The sequence below is a fragment of the Solenopsis invicta genome, chromosome 7 (assembly GCF_016802725.1).
Source record: "Solenopsis invicta isolate M01_SB chromosome 7, UNIL_Sinv_3.0, whole genome shotgun sequence".
NCBI classification, from domain to species: Eukaryota; Metazoa; Arthropoda; class Insecta; order Hymenoptera; family Formicidae; genus Solenopsis; species Solenopsis invicta.
In genome coordinates, this window is record NC_052670.1 from 6,267,522 (window position 1) to 6,294,808 (window position 27,287).

General features: G+C 35.0%; 3 protein-coding genes across 9 annotated transcripts; 1 reads left to right on the forward strand and 2 right to left on the reverse strand.

Moving 5' to 3' along the window:
- The first annotated feature begins 22 nt into the window (after positions 1-22).
- On the forward strand, positions 23-16,073 carry LOC105197390 (blood vessel epicardial substance). 7 transcript variants are annotated; one of them, XM_039451627.1, is made up of 7 exons: positions 24-1,532; positions 2,018-2,341; positions 10,104-10,442; positions 10,692-11,089; positions 11,449-11,867; positions 12,216-12,487; positions 13,942-16,073. In XM_039451627.1, exons 3-7 carry the CDS (start codon positions 10,116-10,118, stop codon positions 13,963-13,965), a joined length of 1,440 nt encoding a protein of 479 aa, XP_039307561.1. In that variant the 5' UTR covers positions 24-1,532; positions 2,018-2,341; positions 10,104-10,115; the 3' UTR covers positions 13,966-16,073. The 7 variants fall into 7 exon arrangements, with proteins under 7 accessions (XP_025986193.1, XP_039307561.1, XP_025986191.1 ...); XM_026130406.2 differs by having other exon boundaries at positions 24-912; XM_026130407.2 differs by having other exon boundaries at positions 24-912; positions 2,151-2,341.
- A 495-nt stretch (positions 16,074-16,568) lies between these two features.
- Positions 16,569-18,153, reverse strand: LOC105205042. Its single transcript, XM_026130317.2, has 3 exons — positions 17,227-18,153; positions 16,907-17,112; positions 16,569-16,767 (listed from the first exon to the last, which is right to left on the reverse strand). The coding sequence occupies exons 1-3, from the start codon at positions 17,230-17,232 to the stop codon at positions 16,569-16,571; spliced, it is 411 nt and encodes a 136-aa protein (XP_025986102.2). The 5' UTR covers positions 17,233-18,153.
- Positions 18,154-19,508: 1,355 nt separating this feature from the next.
- LOC105197245 lies at positions 19,509-22,775 on the reverse strand. Its single transcript, XM_011163640.3, has 4 exons — positions 22,621-22,775; positions 21,742-21,920; positions 20,972-21,251; positions 19,509-20,235 (listed from the first exon to the last, which is right to left on the reverse strand). The coding sequence occupies exons 2-4, from the start codon at positions 21,909-21,911 to the stop codon at positions 19,990-19,992; spliced, it is 696 nt and encodes a 231-aa protein (XP_011161942.1). The 5' UTR covers positions 21,912-21,920; positions 22,621-22,775; the 3' UTR covers positions 19,509-19,989.
- Positions 22,776-27,287: the final 4,512 nt, after the last annotated feature.

Sequence of the window (27,287 nt, forward strand, 5' to 3'; positions counted from 1 at the left end):
AGGGTGGTTTAGTGTCGCGAGAGCCCCCAGAGGCGCGTCATCGCGCAGAGTGCAACCCCCTGAGTGTTTCGCGCGGAGTGCTTCGCGCCCTCAGGTCGGGGCGGCTAAGAGCGAGAGGGACGCGCGCTTGAGCGTGATCGAGCGAGGGGGTTGAAGGTGGACAGGTGGGCTGATGAGAAGGGGAGGGGGAGGCGGGAAAAGGGGTGAGAAAAGCTCCGCGGGGTGACCAACAAGAGAGCAAGGCTGACTGACGTATTCTGCATGCGCGCATACATCGGCAAGAGCAGACTCCGCGCGGAGATGAGCGTACAAGTGGCCGTCGTCCTTAGTGTTGCGTCCTCCCATCGATAAGGCCGCGTTTCGCGAAGAGAACACCACCGTGGGAAGAGCAGGGAAACATCACCACCATCGTCACCGCCACCATCGACAGGACGAAGGACACGCCGTCGCTAAGGACTGCTCTTCCTCGTTTCTGGCGACAGTGACCATGGCGTCCAGCTTGCTGTATAAACAGTACTCCAATGAAGAATACGATCCGTTTTTCAGGCTGGTGATGCTGCCGTATTCCTGTTGACGAGCAAACGGAACATTTGGTATGTTGAGAACAGGGGATGCTGGAAAGAGAATGGATGAGAGAGGAAGGGAGGGAGGGAGCGAGAGAAAAATGCTTTCGAGCAGCTTTCAACGAAGCTACCAGAGCAGAAAGTGCTGAGAGTGATGATCTCGCTGCTGAACTACAATGTGTATTGCTGTAGTTGCGCGGGAGATTCACGGGGTCGTGAATGAGAGAGCTGATATATGATTGTTATTGATCAGCAACGTGAAAACATGCATCTTGGATGCGTAATTGTGTCTCTTGGTGAGAAATTGCAGCACTATCGTGCTGCATTCATCCAAGGCTTTAAGCTCGAGGTAATAGCAAAAATTTGAATCAAAAATTTTCAGACAATTTTATACGAAGAAAGGAAGAGAGAGAGAGAGCGAGAGAGAGAGAGAGAGAGAGAGAGAGAGAGAGTGTGTGTGTGTGTGTGTGTGTGTGTGTGTGTGTGAATGTGAAAAAGAAAATAATACGTAATCGCTATTGATCAAGAGTGATGCACCTGAGGTACTTAACTGTTGAATATTATGTTAGAATACATGTCTTTGTTTGATAAATCTAGTTACTCATGTAGACAAGTTCATGGAGATTAATTCTGATAGTCCTGCAGCTGATGCAAGAACATCTGACATTACTCACGGGACTTGCGAGATAGAGATAATCTGTGTTTAAAGACTTTCGCACAGGTTACTATGAGTGATAATGGTCATTTGAGTTGATGTCGTATTGGTAACGTTATACGTTACTCAACAGAGCACAATTGGGTTACGAATGAAAGTTGGCGAGCTATCGCCGTTAATGACGGATGAGAGTTTGTGCTTCGTAATGCTTCGTAATCAAACCACGATGTTTCTTTCATTTGGCAAAGAATACAATATATTCTAAATTAATAGAAAGAGCTGTGAACTGTTGCAAACTGAAATCCAAAAATTAGGTAAAAATATTAATTTTTTCTTTAATTCATTAATTATATTTAGTGTTTAACAGAAATTTTAATTGTCTTAAAATTTTTGTTTTAAATTAATTGGAAAATTGGAAATCGGTGATATTTTAAAGAATTCTAATATTCTAGCATAAAAATTTTAATTAATTGAAGGATGAATTTCTGATGTTCCCTTTCCGCTTCTCGCTTTTGTTCTTCTTAATTTGTAATTTGTCTTTCCTAGTAAAAAGTCTAAAAATTGGTTTTAAAAACCATTTATTTATGTATTCATCAACTAAATTTTAATTAAAATAATTAAAAGAGTAACCAGCTCTTATAATCGCGCGTAGCTCAATTATCAAAACTTAAACTAACTTGCGTTAACTCATCGCGAACTTCGCAGTACCAAGAGACAAGATTGCGACTCGTTTAGCTCTTTAATAGTTAAGGGGATAATTAGATCCTCGCTGATTCATGTAAATCGCATGATGTTTCAGGCGTCAGTGACTGGGCGACGAAGAAACCAGAAATATTTCGTTAAAACAAATCACGGGAAATTTGCGATAATTATTGTGACTTTATTTGCGGTGATCCACGTGATCGATTCATCGTGATTCTCTTCTTGCGTAGCAAGCTTGCTCGAAAAAAGTAATCGGTCGCGATGATGGTGTCGCGCCGAATGACGATCGTTCGCGTCGCGGATTCCGACGAGGACAAAGAGAGCTCAGCGCCTTCATGTTCGCTGTTGTCGTCGCATACTCACAGTAGACTGAAGTGTCTCATCTTGCACTCCAAAAGACATATCGCTTATCCACCATAAGGTAAGGATCTTGTTGTATTGATGTAAACCACTTGAAAAGTTGTAGTGACGTGTAAACCATTTGAAATGTAGCATATTAATAATTGAATTGTTCTACTTAAAATGCACAGTTGCACGATAGCTTTGGAACGTCCTTTATAAACTGGAAATTATAAAAAAAAAATGTGCCATTTTGCAAAAGTGAAAGGTTACAAAGTATTAAATACTCTTTTCAGCCATTAAGATCACTATCTTATGTTATAATCTCTCTAATCGGTCGCTTTCGCGCGTCTCGACGCAAAAGAAATTAATTGTGACATGCGATGCTAGAGTATTTACCTGTTGCTTTATGTTCGTGCAAAGCTGACGACGAGACTTGCAAGTAACAAGCCGCTAACTTCGCAATTCGTAAGAATTCTGCGTGTAAGGGCGAAATGGAGCTTTCAAATGTTCTCGCGACAAGAATAAGAATGAGCAACTTAAATAAAATGGAATGCTTCCAGCTCAAAATCGTACAAACTGAAACCTCACATTGTGAAAACAGAAATTATATTATAATTTTATTTATAGTAATACAATCATCCATATAAAATCAAAGATCTAATTAAATGAATTAAATAATAATACAGTTGTAATTTGTAATTTTACCTATTCTACCTAATGCCGGAGAGAAAATTTTCATTACGCTATTAATATAGGGCACACTAATCTGCTCTGAATAATTTAACATTTTGCGGTAAAACCAGCTACTGCGTATATGTGCGCAACAACGTCTCTGAGTCTCACAACGTGAGGTAGCGCCAATATGTTGATACGTGTGCAGCTGCACAATAAGCCGCGTGTCAATATTTTTCATCCCGGATAAAAAACACGCCTTGCAAACGGAATTTCAGATTTGGATGTCGCACTTCGACAAAACGTCGGAGACTTAGCAGCCGACACGTGTGTCGCAGTATATAGTAGCCTTTGAGAAAGGAGGGTGGCACGTAGCAGACCGCGTGGTTCCTCCGTCGCCGTCGATAGGGTCGATAGCCCTCTCTTCTCGTACGGCGCTCGCGCCAACCCTACGCGTCACATTGTAGACAGCTGCTGGCTGTTTACTGGAAAGAGAGAGTAAACGCTACTCCGCATCGACTTGTTTTCTATACTATAAACTTCCCCCTTCTGCAGTCTGGAGAATTAACTCTCCTTTCTTTTTATTGGCGTAAATATTTAAAATTGCTACGAAATCGCGTTTGCTCTCGCAAATTTTGTTTCATTGTCTTACGTATCCGAATTTTTCTCCCCCTCGTATTTGGAGTAAGATCGTCACTTTATATGATAAGTAGTTTTCGTAGGACTAAATTTTACGCTCGGCTGTGGCAATTGGATTTTACTACTTGTCTGAATAGTAAGCCCTTTGCTACTGGCTTAAGTAGTAAGGGACTTAGATTGGTGAAACAATTTCCTCGACATCAAGCAACCTAGATAGTCAAGCATGACATAGCATATTGAGCAAGCTAATGCACGTGTTGTTATATATTTGCCATACGTTTGCTGACATCAAAATAGAATATGTTATGAATGCAGCAATGTGATTGCTTAAACATGTTATCAGTTGACGAACTGTTATGCTTATACGTTTTGTTGTTATTGATACCCCCGACAACATTGTGACGTCTTAAAGATGTCTAAAAAACGATTTAAATTCAGACGTTTTTTTTGTAATTAAAACGTCTTAAGATGTCTTTTGAATGTCTTTTAGACATGCCTGTTATCTGGGACGTTACATTTACTAGGACGTTATGTTGTCATCAATATGTTGTCATAAACGTATATAATGATTTTTATTATTGTGTAAATGTTTTCAAGCTATGAAGTATTTTGATTGTAGCTTTGCGCTAATAAAATGTTGTGATAGTATAAAATTATTTATTATTACTAAATTTTTCGTAGATAAAAATTGCACGGTATAGAACAAAAGGCAACATTAAGACATTTTTCTTATTTTAACAAGAATACGTTTTAAAAGAAGAACATTATACATTTCACATGAAAGAATTTCTTCAAGTCTTCAAAATTGGAGTTTGCAAAATTGAGCTTAAAAATGAAAATTATAATAAAATAATGTGTTGATAATACAATTTTATTTGTAGCAAATGTTTTTAGGATTTGTTATTTGACATCTAAAATCATATCTAGCATTTATTATTTTATGCGTTGTCATGTTGTTATTAACAATGCTGTTATAGTTGCGAATGGCGTGACGACGACAAGTTGCCTTCAAGTTGCCATTAAATTGTAGTCAATGTGTTATTAATTGTGAATGAAAAATTGACCACACGAGCTGTCGACAAATTGCTGTCACAAATCACCTCTTTGCAAACAGCAAAATTGATGCTGTCATGTTGCCATCAGTTTGCCGTTGTTAGAATTCGTATTCACGTGAATGCAAACCGACATTGTGCTGTCTCACCTTATTTCGAATTTGTCAAAATTAGTTGTAGCAACGATTGTTGGCAATGGCAACACAACAGCAAGCTCATAGCATTTTGCTATCTTGAAATGCTAATACGATCAACTTGCGTGTTAACTAACGTTAGCTAATTCAACGCAACACGATCGTGCGAATATGAACGATTCTTGTCATTTCACATTAAAAGGGTACAGCTAAAAATTAATTGCGATGCGAGGAGATGGTAAAAGAACAACGATCTCTGCCACACACAGTTGTGAACATTTATGAAGTAATCACGCACGAATCCTGGACAGGGGTCAAGAAGTTGTGTAAAACTATTTACATGCACTGGACTCGTTTACGATAAGCTTAACGGGGCAACAAGTGTGCCCGGCGTAAATCCAAGCGCAAGTCCAATGTGCTCCAGCAAGGACCTTGACTCGACAAACGACATTTTTATAGGGATCGAGATTTATATTTGCAGTCAGTACTTCTTTCTTAAGTTATTTCTCTTTATTATTAACTCTAAAATGCGATTAAATTCTATCAAAGTTATACATTTTTAGTAAATGTATTTTGTGATAAAAATAATAACTAGCTATCGATTTAAGATCCTATTTTGCTTTTCTTATTTTTAAGCAAAAGTTTTGAACAAGTTTTTATAAGTGACCGTTTTATATTAATCTTTACAATTTGTCAATACAATTTAAATTTTTTGAAACTTTAAAAATTTATTTAACCGTTAATTATTTTTTTAATGATGTTGGATGCGTTGGTATATAAATCTAGAAAGCTACGGAATAAAAAAATACATTGGATATAAAGATACAATGCTCGCGAGAAGTTCCAGTGACCATTGAAAATAGGCAAGTCATTTCTATGGAGAGAAAAGGAAATAAGTTAGGTAATTCCATTGACATAAATTGGATTGTGACCGGTCAAGCGCCACATTGTCGGAGCTGTTGCTGTCTCCTGTGGCTTGTCGGCCACCGTTTCGGTGGGAATGGAGGGATCGAAGGGCAAAGGGTTGGCTTCAAACCCTCCGCCGGCTTTAATCCAATTCAAAAGCTGTCCGACAAACCGCCGCTGTCCATCGTAAAACGAATTGGGAATGACAGAACGTGTCCGCTCGGTGATTCCAGGTCGATTCCAGAATAGTTACGTGACACCAGAATGGTTACGTGACGCTGTTGCATTTCGGTCGTCTTCCTCATCTGCATTTTTATACATTGTTGATTTTGCGGCCTTTTTGAATTTTTATGAAATAATAGAATAAGCGGATATGAATTATCTTCTATTAGGATTTGCTCTTATAATAAAGAGATACACTCTATTTACGTCTACATTATGCGCAATTTAAATATTTGTGATTAAACTTTCTCCAATTAAACTTCATTAATTTGTCAGAAATTTCCTGAAATTAATAGAACCGACGTTTTCTATATAAGCCAACAACTTCGAGGTCGGAACAAAGTGGCAAACGGAAGTAAAATCGCAAGGAAGCGATTGTCGTCACGCGAGCCATATCTTGCCCGTCGACAAGATTATTTTCATATTTTCAGAGACCCAATTTACATACGGACTCACGGTACGAGCAATAAAAGAGAGTATATTGGTTTTCTCATTTTTTTTCCCTCGATATCGACATTAATTTGTTGGCTCAAATTAAAGAAAGCCAATTAACCTGATTTGAATAAAAAAAAATAAAAAAACGATCGAGAGATGAAAATATAGATCTAATAATATTTAATTCAACGTCGCACACGTGTATAGTTTGATCTCTTAAAATATTACATATTATTCTACCATTTAACTGTTAACTATTTATTAGCTTTGAAGTTAACTTCTTTTTTAAGCAAAATTGTCAATATTTTTTTTATTAGATTTAAAAATTTAATACAGATAGTTGCTTAAATGTAATATATATTTCTTTAAAGCAATCAAGATGAACGAGACAGTGTTCTACACATCGTGTATAATTATTACATATTTCTATTAGTTTTAACGTCGTCAACTATTTACAAGTTTATTACATCAACTTATTCTTCTCAGAAGAAAGCCCTCTTCTCAGTATTCGATCGATGACTTGAACACTTGGATCTCGCGTAAAAATTCGACGCGTCGTAAATGCAAGCTGCACACGTTGCAGGGAGGCTTTTAAAAGCCTCACGTGAATCACCACACCCTGTTATGATGTCACGTGATTTACCCTGACCCAGCCGAGCCCATGCAGAACTCGCGAATAAGTCTTCTGGGGCGATAGTGAGCACAGCCAGTCACGAAAGCCCCGCTTTCGTGCTTAATTACCATACGAGCTAAGTCGATACAGAGGCACGATGACCTTGAAACTTTTCGGCCGTTTGTAAGAAGGATCTCTCTCTGGAAATCCACCCATTTCGTGCGGATTAACTGGTGTGACGTTATTTTAGATGAGTTAATCGGTACAAGTAAGAATATATCAACGCAGATAATATTGGTTTACAAGAAATTTCGAAATCTCGAAAAATAAGAATAAATTTTCAAAATTTCATTATTTAATTTTATTGTGATTTTAGAGATGTTTCAGGAAAGCTTTACGTTCTCACTTTTTATTCTCCTTTCTTTTTACTCACTTCATATAAATAGTACGTAAAGATTAACATCTACATCCGCAAAGAAGTTTAAAATAAATATATTCTGATCCCAGGTACACAACTATTTATAATATTAATGGAAAAGGGTTTTACAGTGATTAGAATGTCCTACAGTCTGCAGAACGTCCTATTAAGATAATAGGAATACCCACAGGGCAAGAGCTGATGAAATCTGCAGTTAAAAAATCTCGCTCGCCAAGCCGATTATCTAGTTACTTTGCGTTTCCTTTAGCGAGGAACAGCTCACGTCACGGAGAGATTAAACGAAAGAATATCAAGATAGAATCAAACTTGTACCGCGGCGCGGCCTAAGCCGCGAATTAGGATTTGCATAACGAAATGCACGAAGCTGCCCTTGCAGTAAGCAGACGTTAACTCTTTAGGGATCGCACGAACGTAAAATCAAGTTAATATGTTCAGGAAATCTCTCAGGCAAAACTAAACCATATCAAAGATGAACCAAGCGTAAACAATATCCGGATTTTGATGCTCTTAATATGATTAGCTTTCTCTCCACAATTCACGGTATGCTATGACCTATATAACTAAAACTTCTGCTTTAAATATAAATTCTATATCGACTGTGTTATTTAGGGAATCTCGGTCGTGGGTTTGTAACATTATTTTTTGTATAAAAATAATGAGAGTACTGTCTCACGAAGAGTGAAATTGTACAAATGAAACTGTCAGAGTAAGGTTTTAAAAATGGCACTTACGTCCATAAGTTATGTTCTTTTACGATGCTACGAACTGTAAGAATAGACGCAATCTCGGTCGTCGATTTATAATGCTTTCGTTTAAAAATGACGAGAGCTGTGTCTCACGAGAAGTGAGATTGTGCAAGTGAAATTGTCGATGTTTTAAAAGTGGCACTTATAATAATTTACACATAATCCCTATTACGATGCTACGAATTGTTGTAAGAATAGATCTGAATCCACAATTAGCAATTGGAACATTTAATTAAATACAGTGCTCTCCTTCGAATATAGCTTTTAAGTACGTATTGCTCTTTCGTAGAATCAAATGCGAAAATATTCAATCTTTATATCTGACGTCGAAGGAGGAGATAATCGAAACTCGGACAACAGTTATCCATGATTGCATACGCTTCTCTCGTGCTAGATTCCAGTTTATCCATTGTACGTATTGAATCAGGCCGAAAAGAGTGTCCTAACGAATTTCCGGTCTACCAGCAGACGTAGTTCCGTTAGATGAAAGCGTGACTCCGGCTCACCTCGGACGGAAATATCGAAAATCGAATGATGATATTGAATCATTCCGAGAGCGGATCCACGATTACTGGCGTGTACTGTGTCAGCGCAAAGAACGTTAAATAGCATTTCTGGCCGTTTCTGGCTGGTTGTGCAGATTGTATCGACAGCATTGCTTCGCAATATTAAATAATCGAAAATTTATTTTGCGTGATTTAATTCTCTTTATCGATTCTTATAAGATTGCATGAACCAGTGACTTTCATATTGTTATTGAGTCTGAATTAACAAGTGAAGCAATATAAATAATATACTTTTCTTGCCAAAAAAAAGAATATACGTAAAATTATCTTACTTGATTCATTGCAGATGTTTATCGCGACATAGAAGGATATCAGTATATCGTTAGGTATTAAATTTCTAATTCTGGACAAGAATCGCATGCATTCATTCTATTCGACGTAAAAAAAGACCTATTAGAATGTAAATTGCTGGCTTTACTTCATGTAGTAAGAAACCACGTGGAATCGGAGCAGAGGCAAGAAGTAAGCTTTATATGAAATAGGTTTTATATGAAACTCAATATGTTCTCTAAGAGTATAAATTGCACAGATGTATCTTCGAAAAGAGACAGTTTGGAAGAGCCACAAGATACGTGCCAAGAGGTTTTGTTCGGTTTTGCTGTTTGAATGCCTCTTTGCAGTTTCGGGGGCATTCTGTATAGTCTATCTTAAAAGCAGATAAAATCGACTTTCCTGATGGCGATGACGAGGTCGATCCTTAACTGCATGCTATTTCGAGATTTTCGCCGTTTCGGCTAGAAAATATCCCGCGAAATCTTTGGGTCGGCGCGGCGCGGCGCGGCGGTGAAACGAAATGCTAAAGTCACGCAGGCCCTCGCGGCACGACCTCGAAGATAATAAAGCTCAGATATTGCATCCCAAATCACGAAGAGTCAAATCAATATTCCACGCTAATCGCCGAGTTGTTTTTGACTTGTGCTGTAGATCTGACAGCCGGTGCTTAACTATAATTTAGATAAATTAAGGGCAAGAATATATGCAGCGATCTCGATATAAAAGGTCGTCTCTAGCGTATTGATAACTCTGGCGGTTATCGAAACATTTATTATTCAAAAAGGGAACTTCTGAATTTATTTGTCTGGCTTAAAATAAAATCTCAATTGACTGTTAAATATGCATTCAGCGAGAGATTTTAATTACTTTCTCATTAAAATAATAGAAATTGGTGATTGTACGCACTATGTGTGTATTAGATATTTGATCCACGAAATGCAATAGTTGATTTTCTTATATTCAAATTGAACTTTCTACTTTATTTCATAGTATCAATTTAGTAATGTTTTATAAGAAAAATCGTATTAGATCTTTATGAATATATACTGCAAAAGTAATTAAAATAATAATGCACATTGGCAAATGCAATTCTTAAAAATTTTTGAAGATTGATATTTAAAAGGTATCAATGTTTGGCTTGCAGGGGTTAAAGGTGATGGCACGTGTCACGCGCCCTCGGCAAAAAATGGCGAATACGACTGATTCACCCGCGATGGCCGGCGGCAGCCTTCTTTCGTCCTCGACGACGACGCCGTTTTCCACCTCGTCGACATCGACGGCGACTTATTCGAGCGAGGATTACACCTTCAATTATAGCGGTCTGCCAAACTTGGGCGGCTACTCGCTGGACGATTTCAACTACACGTGGCCGGACTGGAACGGCACTGAAGTCAGCAATGTTACCGAGAGGCTGAACGCGACGGTGTTGTTAGCGGGTAGCTATTGCGATGAATGGGAAGCTGCTCAACACAAGCTCTTCCAGGTGAAGAAGAGTTTCTAAGGTTTTGAAGAATTTCTAAATCCTCTTAAAGTTTATGAGATATTTCCTTCGCATGATACGAGTAATAATCAATGTCTTCAATATATCTCTTCCTCAGAAGTTACATTATTTAGAAAATTCTGCGTTATATTTAAAGTTTTAGACTCAAAAGAAAAGAACGCTTTAATAATTACAATTTTGAAAAAAAAAATTATAATATATAATATAATTGATTGATCATGCTAATTTCAGGCAGCAAATTTATTTTTTGCGTTTGCGTTTCTGGTGCCGCGCTCGTTCAAGGCTTCCATCTTGGCTCTTCGCACGTTTCTCACGGCGGGTTTCATGTTGGCGGCTCTCTGGGCCGGGTTCACCATATGCGCTCTGGACGCCATGTTATGGTGCTTGGCCCTCGGTTTGTTAAACGGCATTCACTCGTTGATACTCGCCTGCCGATTTTTGCCCCCGGCTCTCAGCCCCGAGCTAGCCGAGCTCTATTTGAAGCTCTTCAAGCCTTACAAGGTCAGCAAAAAGCATTTCCAAGAGTTGGCAAAGGAGGCAAGGATACTCAAGTTGGATTCCGATCAGACTTACGCGACGGAAGGAATCACGCCAGCGGATAGGAGGCTGTCCATTCTTTTACGTGGGAAGTGGGTATCCTTCTTTTTAATTAAAGATTAATTCTCTTCGAACAGAGGCCGCGCTATTTCTCGCGAAAGAAAGTTGATCCTAATTGAAATTAAAGGTTAATTAAAATTAAAGGCTAATTAAAAACTGAATTAATGTAGACGCCTTTTATCTTATCTCTGCGACCTTTATGAAATCGAGTTAAAATATCGAGAAATATAATTTAACAATTTTCATATCCACTCTTTACTCAATCCACTTTACTCAATCTTTTTTCATATGCTCTATTAATTCATTATTGGAGAAAGGAAATGTTATTAAGCGTTTTTCTGTCAGAGATGTTGCGTGTAACTTTGATGATGAGTTCGCCTCTTGATTCCAGATTGAAGGTAACGTGCGACGGGACTCACTTGCACTACATCAGAGCCTACCAATTCGTCGATTCACCCGAATGGGAGGCCACGCATGAAAACGATGCCGACGTCTTCCAGGTGACAATACGAGCCGAGGAGTCCTGCACGTATATCTGTTGGACGAGAATGAGGTTACTCAGGGTGCTCCGGCACAGGCCGCTGCTCAAGGTCGTTCTCAACACTCTCATCGGTAAGGACATTACGTCCAAGTTGTACGCCCTTAACGAGCAGCTTGCTGGTGTCGCGACCACCAGTGAGAACGCCACGTCGAATCCTTACAGGGGGGTCACGAGAAGTCTCAGTGTCGACGCCGTTAATACGGAAACAGCCGGAAGGGTTCGATCGACGACCTGGAAGACGCAGAAGCAGTACAATTCACGTAGTGACAGTAAGTGTCGCAGTCTTATCCACTTTTTCTTGATGAATTGGCATTTTCTTTATTCTACATAGTCTTTATATAGTTCTGAATCCTGATGATTAATTTCTTACGTCGCAAAAATATCCAGCAAACAGTCAAATGATATTTCAACGTTAGAGATGTATTTGTCGTAACGTTTCACATTTCGCTTCGTATTATTACCTTCGCCTTTGCCAAGACTTCGAATAATTCAGTTTATATAAGCTCTCGGCTATACCGAGTGACATATTCACTTTCATATGGCGAGTTGGACATCAGAAAGACTAACCTTTAAAGGCCAACTGTATACTAAGATAATTGGAATTTGTCTGTCCCCAGAGAACTCTTCGACTCGGTTTTCGCATCAGTATTGGACTCCGGTAGTCGCGAATCACTTCCCGCCGACCTCGCCGTTCATTCAACAAAGCCAAAACCTCGGCTACTCGTTACTGCCGCAGGGTATCCAGTTCTCGCCTCCTCCGCGAGCACCCGCGTTGTCCTACCACCCCCCTGTGGCGCGACAGCGAAGCGGGGGTGCTAGCGGCGATTACACCCTGCTACCTCAGACACCGAAGCTCGAGAGAAAACGATCGAAAAAAGGGACTCGAGAGGTGGGTAGTTGATTTCATTCATTGACTTGGTTATGTTGACTTCATTAAAGAGATACGCTAGACGATCGAGTGTCACCCCGTGGCGCAAGAAATGCTGTGGCTCTTTTAGTACCAAACAAAACAAGTTACCCGTAAATTTTTAGAGCAATATCTTCATTCAATTTTTTACAAGCATTTTTTTTATATAAATGTGTGTGTGTGTGTGAGTGTGTGTGTAAAGTAACTGTTTTAATTACTGTCACTTGTTTAAATTGTAATATTATTTAGAATAACAAGTATGAGAACATTAAGAATTAAAAATGTTTAACGTTTAAAATTATCGTGTAAACACAATGATATAAAATATTTGATAAGTTTTATATTTCTAAAATAATTAAAGAAGTTAGGAATGTACCTGAGAGTGTAGGCGTTAACATTTTCCAAATAGAAGTAATTTGAAGTAAAATACTGCAAGTACAAAAAAACGATATTTTCACTTTTTTATATCTACTAAAGCACCTTATGCCAATGATTAAATATCATTTAAATAAAATAAATATGTGGTAGGTTACTTTTATAATTTAATTTATTGAGATATATTAGAGATAATCATTTGTTGCTTGCCTGTCTATTACTGCCGACAATAAATGAGTCCCGTTGTATGCTTGAATACGTATGGCAATAATTGGGACAGTTACCTTCTATATTTTTAATCTCATTTCATTATTAATGTCTTAAATTTAGTTTCAAATATTTATGATAAATTAAAATACAATTTTCATATAAGATTTATATAAAATTTTCACATAATATTTAAATAATTTTCTATACCGTGAGCTATCCTGTTACTCGAGAGGGAGCTTACTCCTTGTCGCCATCGTTAGCGCTTCCTCTCTCCAAACAATCAAACTGTACTTGTGCTACAGGCAAGTCAAATCTGATTGTCGTCCGAGTGTACTTCGTATGCCCATCTATATAGTTACATCAAGATATTTACAGAGACTCTCCTTTGGCAAACGTGCCTGAATTGTGTAGTTCACTTTAATGCACGGTATTAGAGAGACGTAATTGCAGTTTCTACACTAACGTTCCAATTACACTATCTTATATGGCTTCTATACATTTGCGTTTCCCGAGGCTTTTGCTAAACTAGAGAGATAGCAGATCACGATCCACTTCAGCAACTTTAACAGCTTGATAAACGGCACTTGATATCTCTAGCACCATGCACGTGTACCGACTTAATATTGCTTAATAAAATGTCTCTTGCAGTATTCTGAAATAAAAATTCCTATCTTCGTGTTTGATCTACTGATAAGTCAACGAGATATTATCTGTTGTGTACATATTATCTTGAAAAAATTTTACATCTCAATTTCTACAAATCGATCTCTTCGGGTTCTTCTCTTAGGATAAATTAACTTTTTTATCTCTTGTTTCTAGCATTACGACAAATTATAAAATAAATGTTTTAGGTGACCTTCGAGACACCGGTATGACGCTCGCCCGACGGGGAAGGGCCTGCCAGCGTGCCTCTGCTTACACTGTCGCCGCAACGCTCCGCCTAGCCCCGTCGTGGTCTCGTCGTCATCCTAAGGTACATTGCAAAACTCACCCTCTGAACTTCCGGTCGATGCGATACCGATGAAAGGCCTACTTGCTTGGTGGGAAGAGAGAACGCAAACGGTACCGCACGGATTATGGTATCGTAGGATCACAGAAGCGCGGGTAAACGAAGTCGCTGGGTGCAGTTTTGACGTGTGCAATTGATTTTCATATCCTGCAAGTGCCACGCCTTACAGAGACACGCACGCACGCACGTGTGAAATCGAAACCGCGATGGCGGCTGTGGAAAAAAAAAAAGGTATTTCGGGGCATCCGTCGAAGGTGGACCGAAATTCGATCGAGTGGTGGAGATGAGGAACGTGAATTGTTCATCACTTGACGTGAGAAGTAGGAATAAGCGAGAGAGAAAGGAGAGAGAAATCGTAAACGAAAGATTAAATATAGATATATTGTATTAATGAGCATCGCCTCTGTGTACACTTTTACATCGACTGTGATTACAACGGATATAATTGTTAAGTCTTTCAGAGAAACACTGATTATATACACATACAGAAAAAAAACACGTGCGTAAAATAGCTGCCGCGGTAATCACACACGCATATCTCGCATTTGCGTGAGTTAGGATGTCCTTCGCACATAACAATTTTCGGTTTCGATACTTTGTGTATTTCAAAAAATTCCTAATTCTGCAGATTTTTATTCTGTTCTATTCTCTTTAATTCCAAACAAACTCTTTATATTCGTTTATTCGTAAGTATTGATTTCGTAGATCGTTTAATCTATAGATCGTCATATAATTGCATAATATCGATATATTATTAAGTAACATTTGATTACTGTGTATCATCGGTGAAGAACATCCGAACAGCGTAAACAGGTCGGGATTGTTGTATAAAATTAGTGCATAAAATGCGCTTTCACGATAAATGTGATATGTCAAGAAACACGCAGCAATTTCTATTCAATATCGGCGAACGAAAAATTGCACACCCCTTAATCAAATGTAAAACGCGCTAAATAAACAAACAGAAAAAAAACTAAAAGTGAAATGAAAAATAAGCTGTATAACTCGGGTGTAAAAAAAGAGCAAATAAGTGCTTCGTTAAAAAAAGAAACCTGCAATAAAGTGCTTCGAAAATGTAGTTGATGGCGAGAAATGCAAATTATAAAGAGCAAAGTTTAATTATTCGCGCAAATTAAACGGAAATAAAGCTAATATGCGTTGTGCGTGACACGTAGATGAAAAAAATCATGTGTGTTTGTATGTTTCTATGTTTATATAATCACCGCGTGTGAGAGTGAAGCCGTAGAAAATCAATAAAGACGCACAAACGATTAAACAAAAAAACAAAAAAAATATGAAGAAAATAAAATTAATAAAAAACGGCTGTGTAGAGTCGAGTGTAAATGTTATAAACACAAAAGTGGCTGTAGAGTATTGTAACGAAGGATTGTATGAAGTTTAACGAGGCGCACGTCGGAAAGGATCATCACTGTTTAAAGTAGAAATTCTTTTCATCGAATCAGATGAGACTGTTGTAGTATTTCGTCATTACATAGTTGCTTTTGATAAAAATTCGATATATATATATGTATGTGCATATACATATATAAATATCTAGTGCTATATATCGTACATATAGCAAGGATAGAAACTTTACATTATATATTTGTAACAATCGAAATTTGAAAGACTGAGTTGCTACTATAACTTTGTTAGTATACTGAATATTTACTATAATGTTTACATTTGATTAATAATATATTTCTTAAATTGTTTTTGGAGACTAATTTGAATTCCGAAAACTCTCGTTTGCAAGACTGATCTATTTTCCGACGTAGACAAGAGCCTAAAACACGAAAGAATCCGTTTGAGTGATCTTTGTCGACGTTGTGTCAGGAGAATAAAACGGAATTTGCGTAAAATGGACCGCAGCAGCGACACATCAACATCACGACGACATTGTATGTTACTATTATTTACAATTACAATATGTTCGTTGACTATTACGTTAGGAATAAAAACTACATTGAAAAACGTGTAGTATAATTGTGCATAAAACCAAACCATCCTGCTTTAACCAATCTCCGTTTAATTTTCTTCGGTCTTGTTGCCATCATTACAAGATAACAGAATACTTTCAGAACTGTCCTAAATTGCAATTTTAGATAAAAATCATATGGTCGCAAAAAAATCTTATTAAATAGAAAAATTATAAAAATGTAAAGAAAGTAATAAATTCCAGTAAATAAAGCATAATTTTTCAAATATTTTCAGGCAAAATAGATTACATTTACATTGACAAACATTCATAAATAAATATAGTCTTAAACGCAAAAGATTAATGTATAGAATATGTCAAAAAACAAGCAAACATAAAGCAAAACTACATCGAAACTAAAACTCAACTTTATATCGTTAGTTTGAGAACTTTTTACATTGTTAGTTTAATAATATATTACCAAACTATGTCAAATCGTTATATATAAATTTTATAAAAGACGACAAGCAATTGAATTTAATTTGAATTTCTTAATTATTCAGCTTGTACACTTTCACTTCATCGGCGTCGTCAATATAATCATCATTATTTTGCGGAGGATCTACAACGTGCTTTCGTTGATAGGAACGATATTTCTTTTTTTCATGTTTGTGTGGAAGTTGTATGACTATAACGTAAGGTTTATCGTGGTCAGACGTATCCACCGAATCCTCATGATACGGTGCATATCTGCATATATAAATAAATTAAAATACGTATATATTAAATGTGTGTACAAGTAATATAAGCAATTGAAATGAAACAATGAAAAAACAAAACAAATTTTCAAGATACTTAATAAAAACAGCATTTTTAACTTTAATTTTACCTGTGATACTCTGGTTCATGGTAATGGTGATGCTTGTGTGATGGTATTCTTTTGGGATGATAACGTTTCCGGTGTTTTGGAAGTGAGTGCCATCGTGGACGTCGCCACGAATGAGGATTGTAGTATTTATACGGCTTAATTTTGTAAGTTTCATTAAATTCCATTAAATCCAGCAGTAAGCCAAAAAGCACAATAACCATAGATAACTAAAAATTATTATTAGCACATCACGATTAAATTAACATTAATTTGCAATGGAAAATATTTATCTTAATGCACTGGAAAATGTTCATTTTTTAATGTGTTAATTAATTACTTACCTGCATTTTTGTAGAACTTTGTTAAATTAATGTAATTGTACTTTCAATGTAATTGTGCTTCCAATTTACCTTAATTAAATTATTGATTTAATGAATACGTAGTTAGAAAAGCATATTCTAGATACACTTTTTGCATTTTAATAATCATATTCTTTTTAAAGTAATAAGGAAATATTTGTTAATTATCACTATTCGTTAATTAATCACTCCGTCTAAAATAATTATTTTGAGCTTTATTTCAATTATCTCAATAACTTTGCAATCATTTCTGTATCACATTTTAAAAGTACATAACACAACTATGTTAGACATCAATATTCTTTAATTCTAAATCATTTCATCACTTTGTTTCTAAAACAGGGCACATATTATCGTTAAGTTTTTGATAAAGAGAAATGCTCTTATTGCCGGACTAAACCTTCGTGGACGGAATGAAACTGTAAACTTGGAAGTCTTGGGGCAGACTTTCTTTTATATCTTCCCTTCCATTTCTCTTGAGCCGCCTAGAGCAACATTCATATAATGGCTCATAAATGTCATCATAACTCTATGACTAAAACGGTTACAATTTGTTCTTTAATGAAGCAAAGTTTCTCTAAAGAAAACATACACACAAAATAGATTTATTAATTTCACAGAGTGAGCCCAAGTGAGCAGACAAACGAAACAAGAAATAATTTGATAAAAAGGTTGTATATGTCTAACAGCACAATAGAAAGATTAATGATATTGTTGGTATACAATAAGTAGTCAAGAAATAAAAGATTCTATTCAAGTAAAGAGTCACATGCAAATTTCATGTATGATTCACGTTGCACAAAATAGATACTTTCTCTGTGACCTAAATTTGTAATATATTAATGTATTTTTTTTAACCTTGTAGACACGCGCATTTATATACCAATTTATAATCCATTTGTGCAAGAATACTAGATAACAGTAACTTTTTTAAAAATAATTTCTAATGCAATATAAAATATCTTGATGTACATTAAATTTCATAATGTGTTAAAGATTATTTCTAAAAAGTCTTGAAAAATTATTCTTTTATTAATATAAATTAATAATAAAAAATAACTTATAATAATTACAATATTTATTAAGATAATAATCTATCGAGTTTAAAAAAAAGCAACGGCGTGGAAGAGATGTTCGTGCTGAAAAATTGCTATAGCAATTGATGAGCCGTAGTTCCAGCGTAGTGAAAAGTGAACGGAGGCGTTCATAAAGAGAGGTACTTACTTTCGAGATACTTTCAACGAGGAACGCATGGTAATGCGTGCGCGCATTTACTTTCCTTAAGATTAAGAACATTTCCTTAAGCTAGAAGTGCTCATTGCTTTGAATGATGTTGCTGTTGTGTTGTTTATCTATCTGGTCATAGTAGAGATTCTGTACGAGCTCTTGAGAACTTTCTCTGTCTAATTATAGAGGAAGAGCTCGGTCGTCATAAATAGAAATATAATTACCTTAAATTCCTTAAAATAAATCAAAAGACATGTTAATACATTTTATGGTTTTTATTCCATCCCTGGAAGATTTCAGGAAGTAACTATAACATTACAAAGTGTATTGTTACAATTACATTCATAATCGTTATAATTATATTTAACACAAGTTTGCGCGCAAACAGTAGAAGTACAACAAATACATTTTTTATTATTGCATATTATTGTTTCTCACCATGTTGCATTGAATAATTACGATTATTACGGCTTACAATAAATTGTAACAAGATTGCTTATTGAAGTAATAATCACCTATAATTAATTACTTAAATAAAGTACGTCGTTTTAAGAAGACATGTTTTCCGTATAAAAAGCGTTTTTTGTATAAACGTGTAAATAAGTGTATAATTAAGAAAGTTAAAGCTAACAATGCCTTTTAAGTACACATACTTTACCTCTTATTATATATTTTCTCAATAACATCGTGATTAGATATAGAGTACTTTGCGCTTCGAAGAATATATGAACATTAAACATGTATTTGTGCATACATGTACTTTAATCTTCTTAGCACTTATGGTAGTGTGAATGTTACTGTGTTTAAAAATTCCCAGCTTTTGACTAATAAAAAAAGATTTTTTAAAAATGTAAAAATGCGTAAAAAGTCGTTCGATAATTTCAGTAAATGTATATAAAGTTTTAATTACAAATTTATAATACTTAATAATTTTAATTAATTTTAAAGCAAAAACTCAAGAAAAATAAAAATACAAGATATAAAAATGGAAATGATATAGTAATTTAAGAGAAAATCTAAAGAATGAGAAACACGACGAGACTTATAATTGTCATCTATTCGTAATCATCTAACAGTACAATCGCTACGATGATTAGCAGATAGTCTCACTACCAATAACACTAATCGTACGTTTTTTGTTTATGACAGCACTTGAATACTTTCTATAAGCGGTAATTGCGTTGTCACTTTGTGTACGCTGATCGAACTTTTTTTAGAAGGATAAATTAAATCTATGAACAAAATTACACAATAACTCAATATCTACCGTTATTATCACATGTACATTTTCTATTCGTCGTCTACTTCTAGAAAGTATCTTGATTATAATAAAATATCTCAGTGCCTTTCTTCATTGTAGTTCAAACTAATTATTTTATTGGGCACTATAAATCAACTAAACTATAACTGGACTATATCCAAGCTAATTGAATAACAGGTTAGAACCAAATGTTCCGATCTAGCGAATTATACTGTGTTCTAATATCATACTAGAATTAATTGCACCATGATTGTACACTACACGTTCGTCTCTTGGGGCTCGGTACAGTCAGTGGGTTTGATCTCCAGCCACCAATCGTTGGGATAATGATACTTCTGTAATTCTATGCCTTCTCGTGGCACAGGCATCAATCGACCGCCGAATTGTTTCGCCGGTAGAGGAGGTATCACTAATTGTGGCGGAAAGCACTGTAGACTCGGTGAAAATTCGCAGTCCGGAGGCAGGACCCTTCTGGTCCAGCCGACCCTCCTCACCATCTGCGTCTGCAAACGTCAATACGATTGAACCTTCCAGAGGTGTTAACGACGTCTCTTTCTATGTTTTTTTATCCTTTTTGGATTATCTTTAAAGCTTTCTTCAATCAGAAATTTTTTAAAGACAATACGGTCTTCAACAAGATCAGTACCAGATATGTACGCTTCTTAAATTCAGGAAATCTAAGATGTATTTGGTACGTAATGTATGGTACAAATTAATGGCTTTGTCGGGAAATCTGGCAATTTGGATCGTAATACATACAAATGAGGGGCAATAAGGCGTTTGCATCGCCAGTTTATAGACAAACTGGCGCTACCAAAGGAGTAGTTCTTCGCCTGTCCTACATACAGGATGCGCTATAAAGCGTATAGAAATTGTACATTCGAGTTTCCTCCAATGTTCCATAAAAGCGTAAAGACAATAAGACATAAAGCGTTAAATTTGCATTTAAGTGCTGGATGTTTAAAACGCAATCTTATGGAATACAAATATCGCTTTTGACGTAAAAGCAAGAATGAGTTATAACTAGTAATTACAGTGATAGTAAAACTGACAATGCGAAGCAATTTAAAGCAAGTATTAACAAAACGGTGGTTTTAACAATCTCTCTTCGATTTTACGCGCATTATTTAAGAATTATCATTTATTTAAACTTTACGCACCTAATTAAAGAATGCTCGTTAATATAAAATTCAATTTAAGTAAAATGTACAAAAGATTTTTTTAACAATTTCTTCTTACCACAGCGTCTTCCTCGAAAACGACCACCTCCACCTTGGGTGCATCCTCGCCGACCTCGTGCTCCTGTATCCTGTAAATCCCCGCCGCGTGAAGATAGGTTGCACTCAAACCAACTTCCCGGAAGGCTTTTGTGATTAAGACATCGTCGCGAAGAGTGTCGACCAGGCATAGCTCCACTTTACGAGCCCACGGCAGTGCGCGGCCTATTCGAACTTGACCCCAAAGGCCGCCCAAGCAGAGAAAGTGGACGATGCCCAATTTAGTGAGAACCAAGTGAGCCCTGGTAAAATTATTGAAATTACGTACAAATTTTTTTAATGATAAACGTTTTAATCTTACATTAATAATTACCCAGACCACTCGCATGTGTAAAAGATATCTTGAAAGACGTCTTTTTAAAAATATACGTTGCTATCTGGACATGCTTCATGCATTAAAAATTAAAAAGATATACCTTTTAATATTAATTTAATTTAATAATCAAGAGAATATCATATTATTAATGTTTTCTTCTAACTTAAAATTTAAGGCATATGATTAATGCTCATTTTCTATTAATGTAGATCAACTTTAATGTCGGCTTAACTTACTCTGTATCCTTTTCTAACAATTAGAGAGATAAAGAATAAGTTATACTGAATTTAAAGTTATTTTACATTTGGTGGAAATCAATGTAAGAGGAAAAATATGAAATGTACTTTTTCTCTCTCTATTGGACATCTAATAATATTTTTTATATATTTAATTTTTTTAGGCATTTATTTAAATACCTGTATGCAAGGTCGTGTAATTTTTCAGTAAATTCTTCGGGCACGCTACACGGTTGCTGCGGAATCTCTTGCCGATTGAGGTTATACCAAAACAATACGAACATCAGGAAAAATGCCGCCAGAGCTCGCATAGGAGTGATGCGAAAGCGTCTCCGTGGACAGAAGCTCATGCTGATATCCTGAAAATCAGGGCATGATTTAATCGGAAGCCTTACTAGACTTTATAAGAGTCAATCGTTAGGTAATATCAGTGTGCTTTTTTATTTGATAATTTTATATATTTCATTCATCGAAGAAAACAAGAATAACAAGAAAGCTTTTTACTTCTTTTAGATAGATTTGAGAATTTTTCAATTCTCTCTCTCTCTCTTTTTATTTTGAAATTCTTTTTAAAATTTTTCAACCTCCAAAAAAGATTACTTAATTCCAAATTTTTTTATTTATATGTTTTTGACATTTTTAACACTTTGTTCTAACTTAAACTTTAATATTTTTTATCTTCAAAATTTATGCATATTTATTATTTTTATTTCTACGATTTTAAAACTTTCAATGGTATTTTCAAACTGTTTCGAGCTTTGATTATTCAAATCCTCAAGTTTTGTTTTAATATATTTTTTTATTCTTGAATTTTAGCATAATAATAGAGTTTATTAAAAATAAAGTCCGTTCAACTGCAGGTATTTAAATATATCCCTCAACTAATTTATCAGTCATGTTTAATGTGAATTTTAAAGAAGTTCTCAGAAAAAACTCTGACGTTCCATGAGAAGCATGCATGACATGACAACACTCGTCTCTTGGAGGACACTCGTCTCGTGCAACCCTGAACACAAGGAACGAACTGTAAGAAACCAACGACACACTTGAGCTACGTACTCGCGAGGTACGGCGTAGTCATGACCCACATGTGATCAGACTTTCTTGAATTTTTCCTTTGCTTTTTTCTCACCCCCTGCGACGAAAACCACTTTCTCATAAAGCCTCCGACACTCAATCCTTGATGTATTCGACATGGCAACGCTGCACAGTATTGATTTTTCTGCTCTACCGACAGCTTCCTCGAGGGTGGGTTCATTGAAATAAATAGAAGGTAAGAAATGTAAGCAATATAGCATTTTATTAAATAATGAGACATTGTTCAATTCTATTTTTATATAAGATCTATTTTTAGTTATAAATTCTTTTCTATGATTAAAAAGCAACTGTTATTTATACCAAAGAATTTTACAGTATTGATTTTTTGCAATCTTATCAAAAGTTCCTTCAAGATTTCGTAGACTGATAAATAACAAAAGAAAGAAAAATTTTAGTTTTATTTAACATTTATTATAAGTTTATATAATCAATAAAAATTGGTTTTTATCGATTATATAATTTTTAGACAACAAAAATTTAACATTTTCTAATGCTCCAAAAGTACTACGGTCATTTAACAATGACATTTCTTTTAGTAGCGTTGACGAAGCGTTGTTTTATTTTTATTAATTATTGAATACCAAAGGAGATAGAACGGTATTTGAATTGTCGACCTGTGTCACTGAACGGAAAGCATTTAAGTGCTCCTAGTCATTTACAGATCCCAATATTATTAACGGATTTCTGGTAGATAATGGCAATCCCTCTCCAAGATGTAACTATACTGATAAAACATTAGCAATTTTAAATATATCTCGATTTCTTTATAGTTTAATAGTCAATAATCTTATTATAATGCAAAGTTTATAAGAATTTATCATTTATAAATAAAATAAAAAGATTAATGTTATATTAAGTCACTAATTCTGTTATATCGATTTGTGGTATAAAAGTAATTTTAGTACTAGATGTAATCGATTGATGTAATCGATTGTCAGTAATTAAATTTTTTATACTACAAAAAGCAATTAAAAAATAAAAAAACTTTTTAAAAAAATAAATGTAATGTAAAAATAAAATTTATGTATAATAAGATATATTTTATTTATATTTTTTAATGCTTCATTTAATTATGATTAATAACAATTTTTCTCTTAACTCATAGTTATTACATAAATATTCTATTTATAAATAAATTTAATTGTGATTAAACTTATTAATGATATTAAATTTGTAATATTCAAAAAAATTTTTGAATCTTTGACTAAGACCAAGTGATGTATTACTCATATGAAATTTACAATAAACCTTTTTTTATTAAATTAAAAATAAAAAAACTATTAACATATAAATGCGTAAAACATGATAAATAAATGTGCTAAATCAATATTAATAGCAGTAAATTGACAGAGTAATTACCAGTAACAACTTGCTATCATCAATATGAGACATTTTACAAAAATCATGCTATTTTATTTCTTTGTTAAACAGTTTGTCAATTTTTAATTAAACTTTTGCACAAAGTTTATATTAAACTTTATAATATCCTTATATCTCGTTGTAATAATGAAACACGGAAAGACTTTTACAAAAGATAAAATTACTTGAACTTAAGCTTATCTTAAATATTTCATTCTTCAAACTAATTCGTAACAATATTATCGTAATGACGGAAAAGATTATCCTGGCGCACAAGAAACATCCTGCTTGAGCTCATTTCGGGACAAAAAGGGACGCGTGATTATGAAAAGGGCTGGAGACAAACGAGCGACGGAAGCGAGACGTGAAATTAACGAGCAAAAATAAACGTTTTCTCGATAATCTCGGTCGCGCGCTTCTCAGTTTCTCGCTCTATTTACTTTTTCTCAGAGCTGAATGAGTTATCGCGTCGGAACCCCCCGGGGTTATCCTAATGAGCAGAAACGCCAATAAGCCAGTGCGTCTCGGCAGGAATGGTGCGTTCTTACGTCTTATTTTTAAACGGGGTGCCTGTTGACGAATTTGCGGACGCGCCGTAAATGAAACATCGGGAGTACCTTCGCCAGCCCTTCTAAGGATGTTTAAATATAATAGAGCGTCGACATTCTCGACCGATGTCAAAAAGATTAAATGTTCTCATTAACGTATTAGTGTACATTGTAGAGAGGCGGATTATGCCTATAATGCAATATATAAAATAATTAATAACACTTTATATAAAAAGTAGTAAAGTTTAGTACTTTAACCTTTACACAAAAAATTATGTAAAAGAATAGAAAAAATGTAAAAACTTTCAAAGTGTACCTATATAGAAAAAATATTTGGAAAAAATTAGTTATTACTTAAAAACTGGCAAATTTTTATTAATTTATTTTTTAATTATATCATTTTGAATTTATTGGACAATAACTGTCTAGTAATTGAAAGTCTTGTTGAGATAAAACTGATCAGTAACTAGCTCAAATCGATCAGTAAATGATAGTTTTTACGTAATAAATTAATTAACAAGATTTATCTTAATTTAAATATTTTTGACTAATAATTTAGAATTTTTTTAAATGTTTTCTTTATTTTGCTTTTTAAAATATTTCTTTCTCAGAAAAAAACATTTTTGCTAAAACCTAAATAAAAATTAATTAGAAACTGATTAGAAACCGGTAATTAATAATTATTTAGAAATTAACTAGATTTACTATCCAGTTATTATCTAAATAAGCGTCGTCAAACTGACGAGAATTTAATCGGCGAATCTAGATACTGACTATTAATCAGAATTCCTGGCAGTTACCATTAATTATAAGTTTTGATTAATTACCAATTTGTTTACTACTTGAGTATTCTGATTTTGCGCACTATTGCAGAACGTGTTTTATTAAAAAATATCAAATAAAAAAAACTGTAAATTATCATAAGATATAAATACATATTTAAGATACTATACATTTTATGTTTACAGATTTTTTATTTTATGATTAAATCTTTGAATATTCCAGAATATTATCACAATATCGCGAGTAATCGCGTCAAGGCGGGCATTAATCTCTCGCCAGCGCAGGGTCGGCAGGTCGCGAGTCCTCTCTGGAATAAAAGAGCTCGGGTACCAGAAGGAAGAAGAAGGACGAGGACGGCGAAGAAAAGGAGGACGTAGCAAGAAAAATTGCGCTCGATGTCGTGGAAACGGGCGAAGCCGTAAAACAAACGGTCGGACGTCGCGCCTCTTTCTCCGCGTCTAATTCTGTCGTGTCGCCCTTCGTTGGTTCTTCGCCGTGTATTTTCGTAGCACGTGTCACCTAAGTGCCTTATCTACGCGCTCTTCGGACGCTGGATTCTGAGATCAGTCCTTGAGTCACGTACTTCGCACCTGAACTTCCATACCTATTTGCCGTTTTTAATAGATCACGCGTATAATAATGATTATAATAAAGTTATATTAAATATAATTTTATTTTGAAGATAATTTTTTTTAATTAATACACATCAAAAATTTATTGAATTAAAATCGTCAAAGTATACAGAGTACAATTAGATAAAAATATTTTATTGACAGCTCATGCAAGCATTTTTTTAGTTTATGGTAGATGCACATATTTTCAATATAATTTATTTAAGAAAATAAAGTTTAATGGAATCTTATTTTTTTTTTATTTATTACTTACTCAAGACAGTGTTTGGTTCATATTACCCTGATAGAAATGTATGCAGTTTTCCTAAACACTAATCTATTAAACTATTACTATCTAATATTCTTCATTAGTTGTAACAATATTACATAAGAAATGAACAAGAATTTGATAGTTTTATTCACTGAAGCAGTTTTCTTGACAAAAATATGCGTCGACACCTGTCAAGTTACTGTCTAGTGTTAATGGACAGGTTTTCCAGTTTACTTGTTAATTAATTGAATTATCCTTGTTTTCATTCAGATTTTGCGCATCTTTTGTGCGCAATAATTACAGGCAAAGCATTATATCTTGGGATCCTCAATAATTTTACTTCCAGTTACTGGATACGAGTAATAAAACAGTCTAGTAACTATTAAAAAAATGCATGAAATTTGTATCAGGATAATTCTAATCACCATTTCATGTATTGAGAAACATCAAATTCGATTAAATAATAATTTATTTTTAATTACTCCAGACCACTTTATAAAAAATCGTATAGAAAATACCATTTTTCTTAAATTCTAAACGTCATGAATCATCCCCGATCCCAAATGACCGTCAAATGACCGTGCTCGGAGCACGAATCAAGTCGACGCGATGATCCTAGGCATTCTACCAGGCTCACTCGCTATCGCGAAAACACCGTCCGCCTTTGAGGCCCTTCTCGCCGACGAACGCTATTGATGGTTTTTACTCTCGTGGAATTCACGAAACGCTTTTACGTACGCGCTGGTCACATTGAAATGCAACTCGCGTTCTTCGATCTGATCCATCAGTCCTTCGTCTCCTATCCTTCTTCCCCGCCCACTCCTCATCGGTAGATTGCCCTTCGATAAACCACTAATCTGCTTCCGATCGTCTCTCCTCTACCACCTTCTCTTGCGATCAATCTTTCATGAATTTTTTCGTTTTGTTAACGTATACGTAAGCGGAAACGTTTACCGCGTACCAACATGACAAAAATCATTCCATGTTAGAATAAAAATTGGAAAGAAAACGGACAAAATATTAAATGAAGAATATTATTAGAGAAATTAAAATCAT

Bases quoted from the DNA above. Each gene is read 5' to 3' on its own strand.
- LOC105197390 (XM_026130408.2), top strand. From the start codon at position 10,116: ATGGCACGTGTCACGCGCCCTCGGCAAAAAATGGCGAATACGACTGAT. The intron at 11,868-12,215 runs GTAAGTGTCGCA...GTCTGTCCCCAG, and splicing joins GTACAATTCACGTAGTGACA to AGAACTCTTCGACTCGGTTT. The intron at 12,488-13,941 runs GTGGGTAGTTGA...TAAATGTTTTAG, and splicing joins CGAAAAAAGGGACTCGAGAG to GTGACCTTCGAGACACCGGT.
- LOC105205042 (XM_026130317.2), bottom strand. The intron at 16,768-16,906 runs GTAAAATTAAAG...TTATATATGCAG, and splicing joins CATGAACCAGAGTATCACAG to ATATGCACCGTATCATGAGG.
- LOC105197245 (XM_011163640.3), bottom strand. From the start codon at position 21,911: ATGAGCTTCTGTCCACGGAGACGCTTTCGCATCACTCCTATGCGAGCT. The intron at 21,252-21,741 runs GTATTTAAATAA...TAATTTTACCAG, and splicing joins TTACACGACCTTGCATACAG to GGCTCACTTGGTTCTCACTA. The intron at 20,236-20,971 runs GTAAGAAGAAAT...TGACGTTTGCAG, and splicing joins TTTTCGAGGAAGACGCTGTG to ACGCAGATGGTGAGGAGGGT.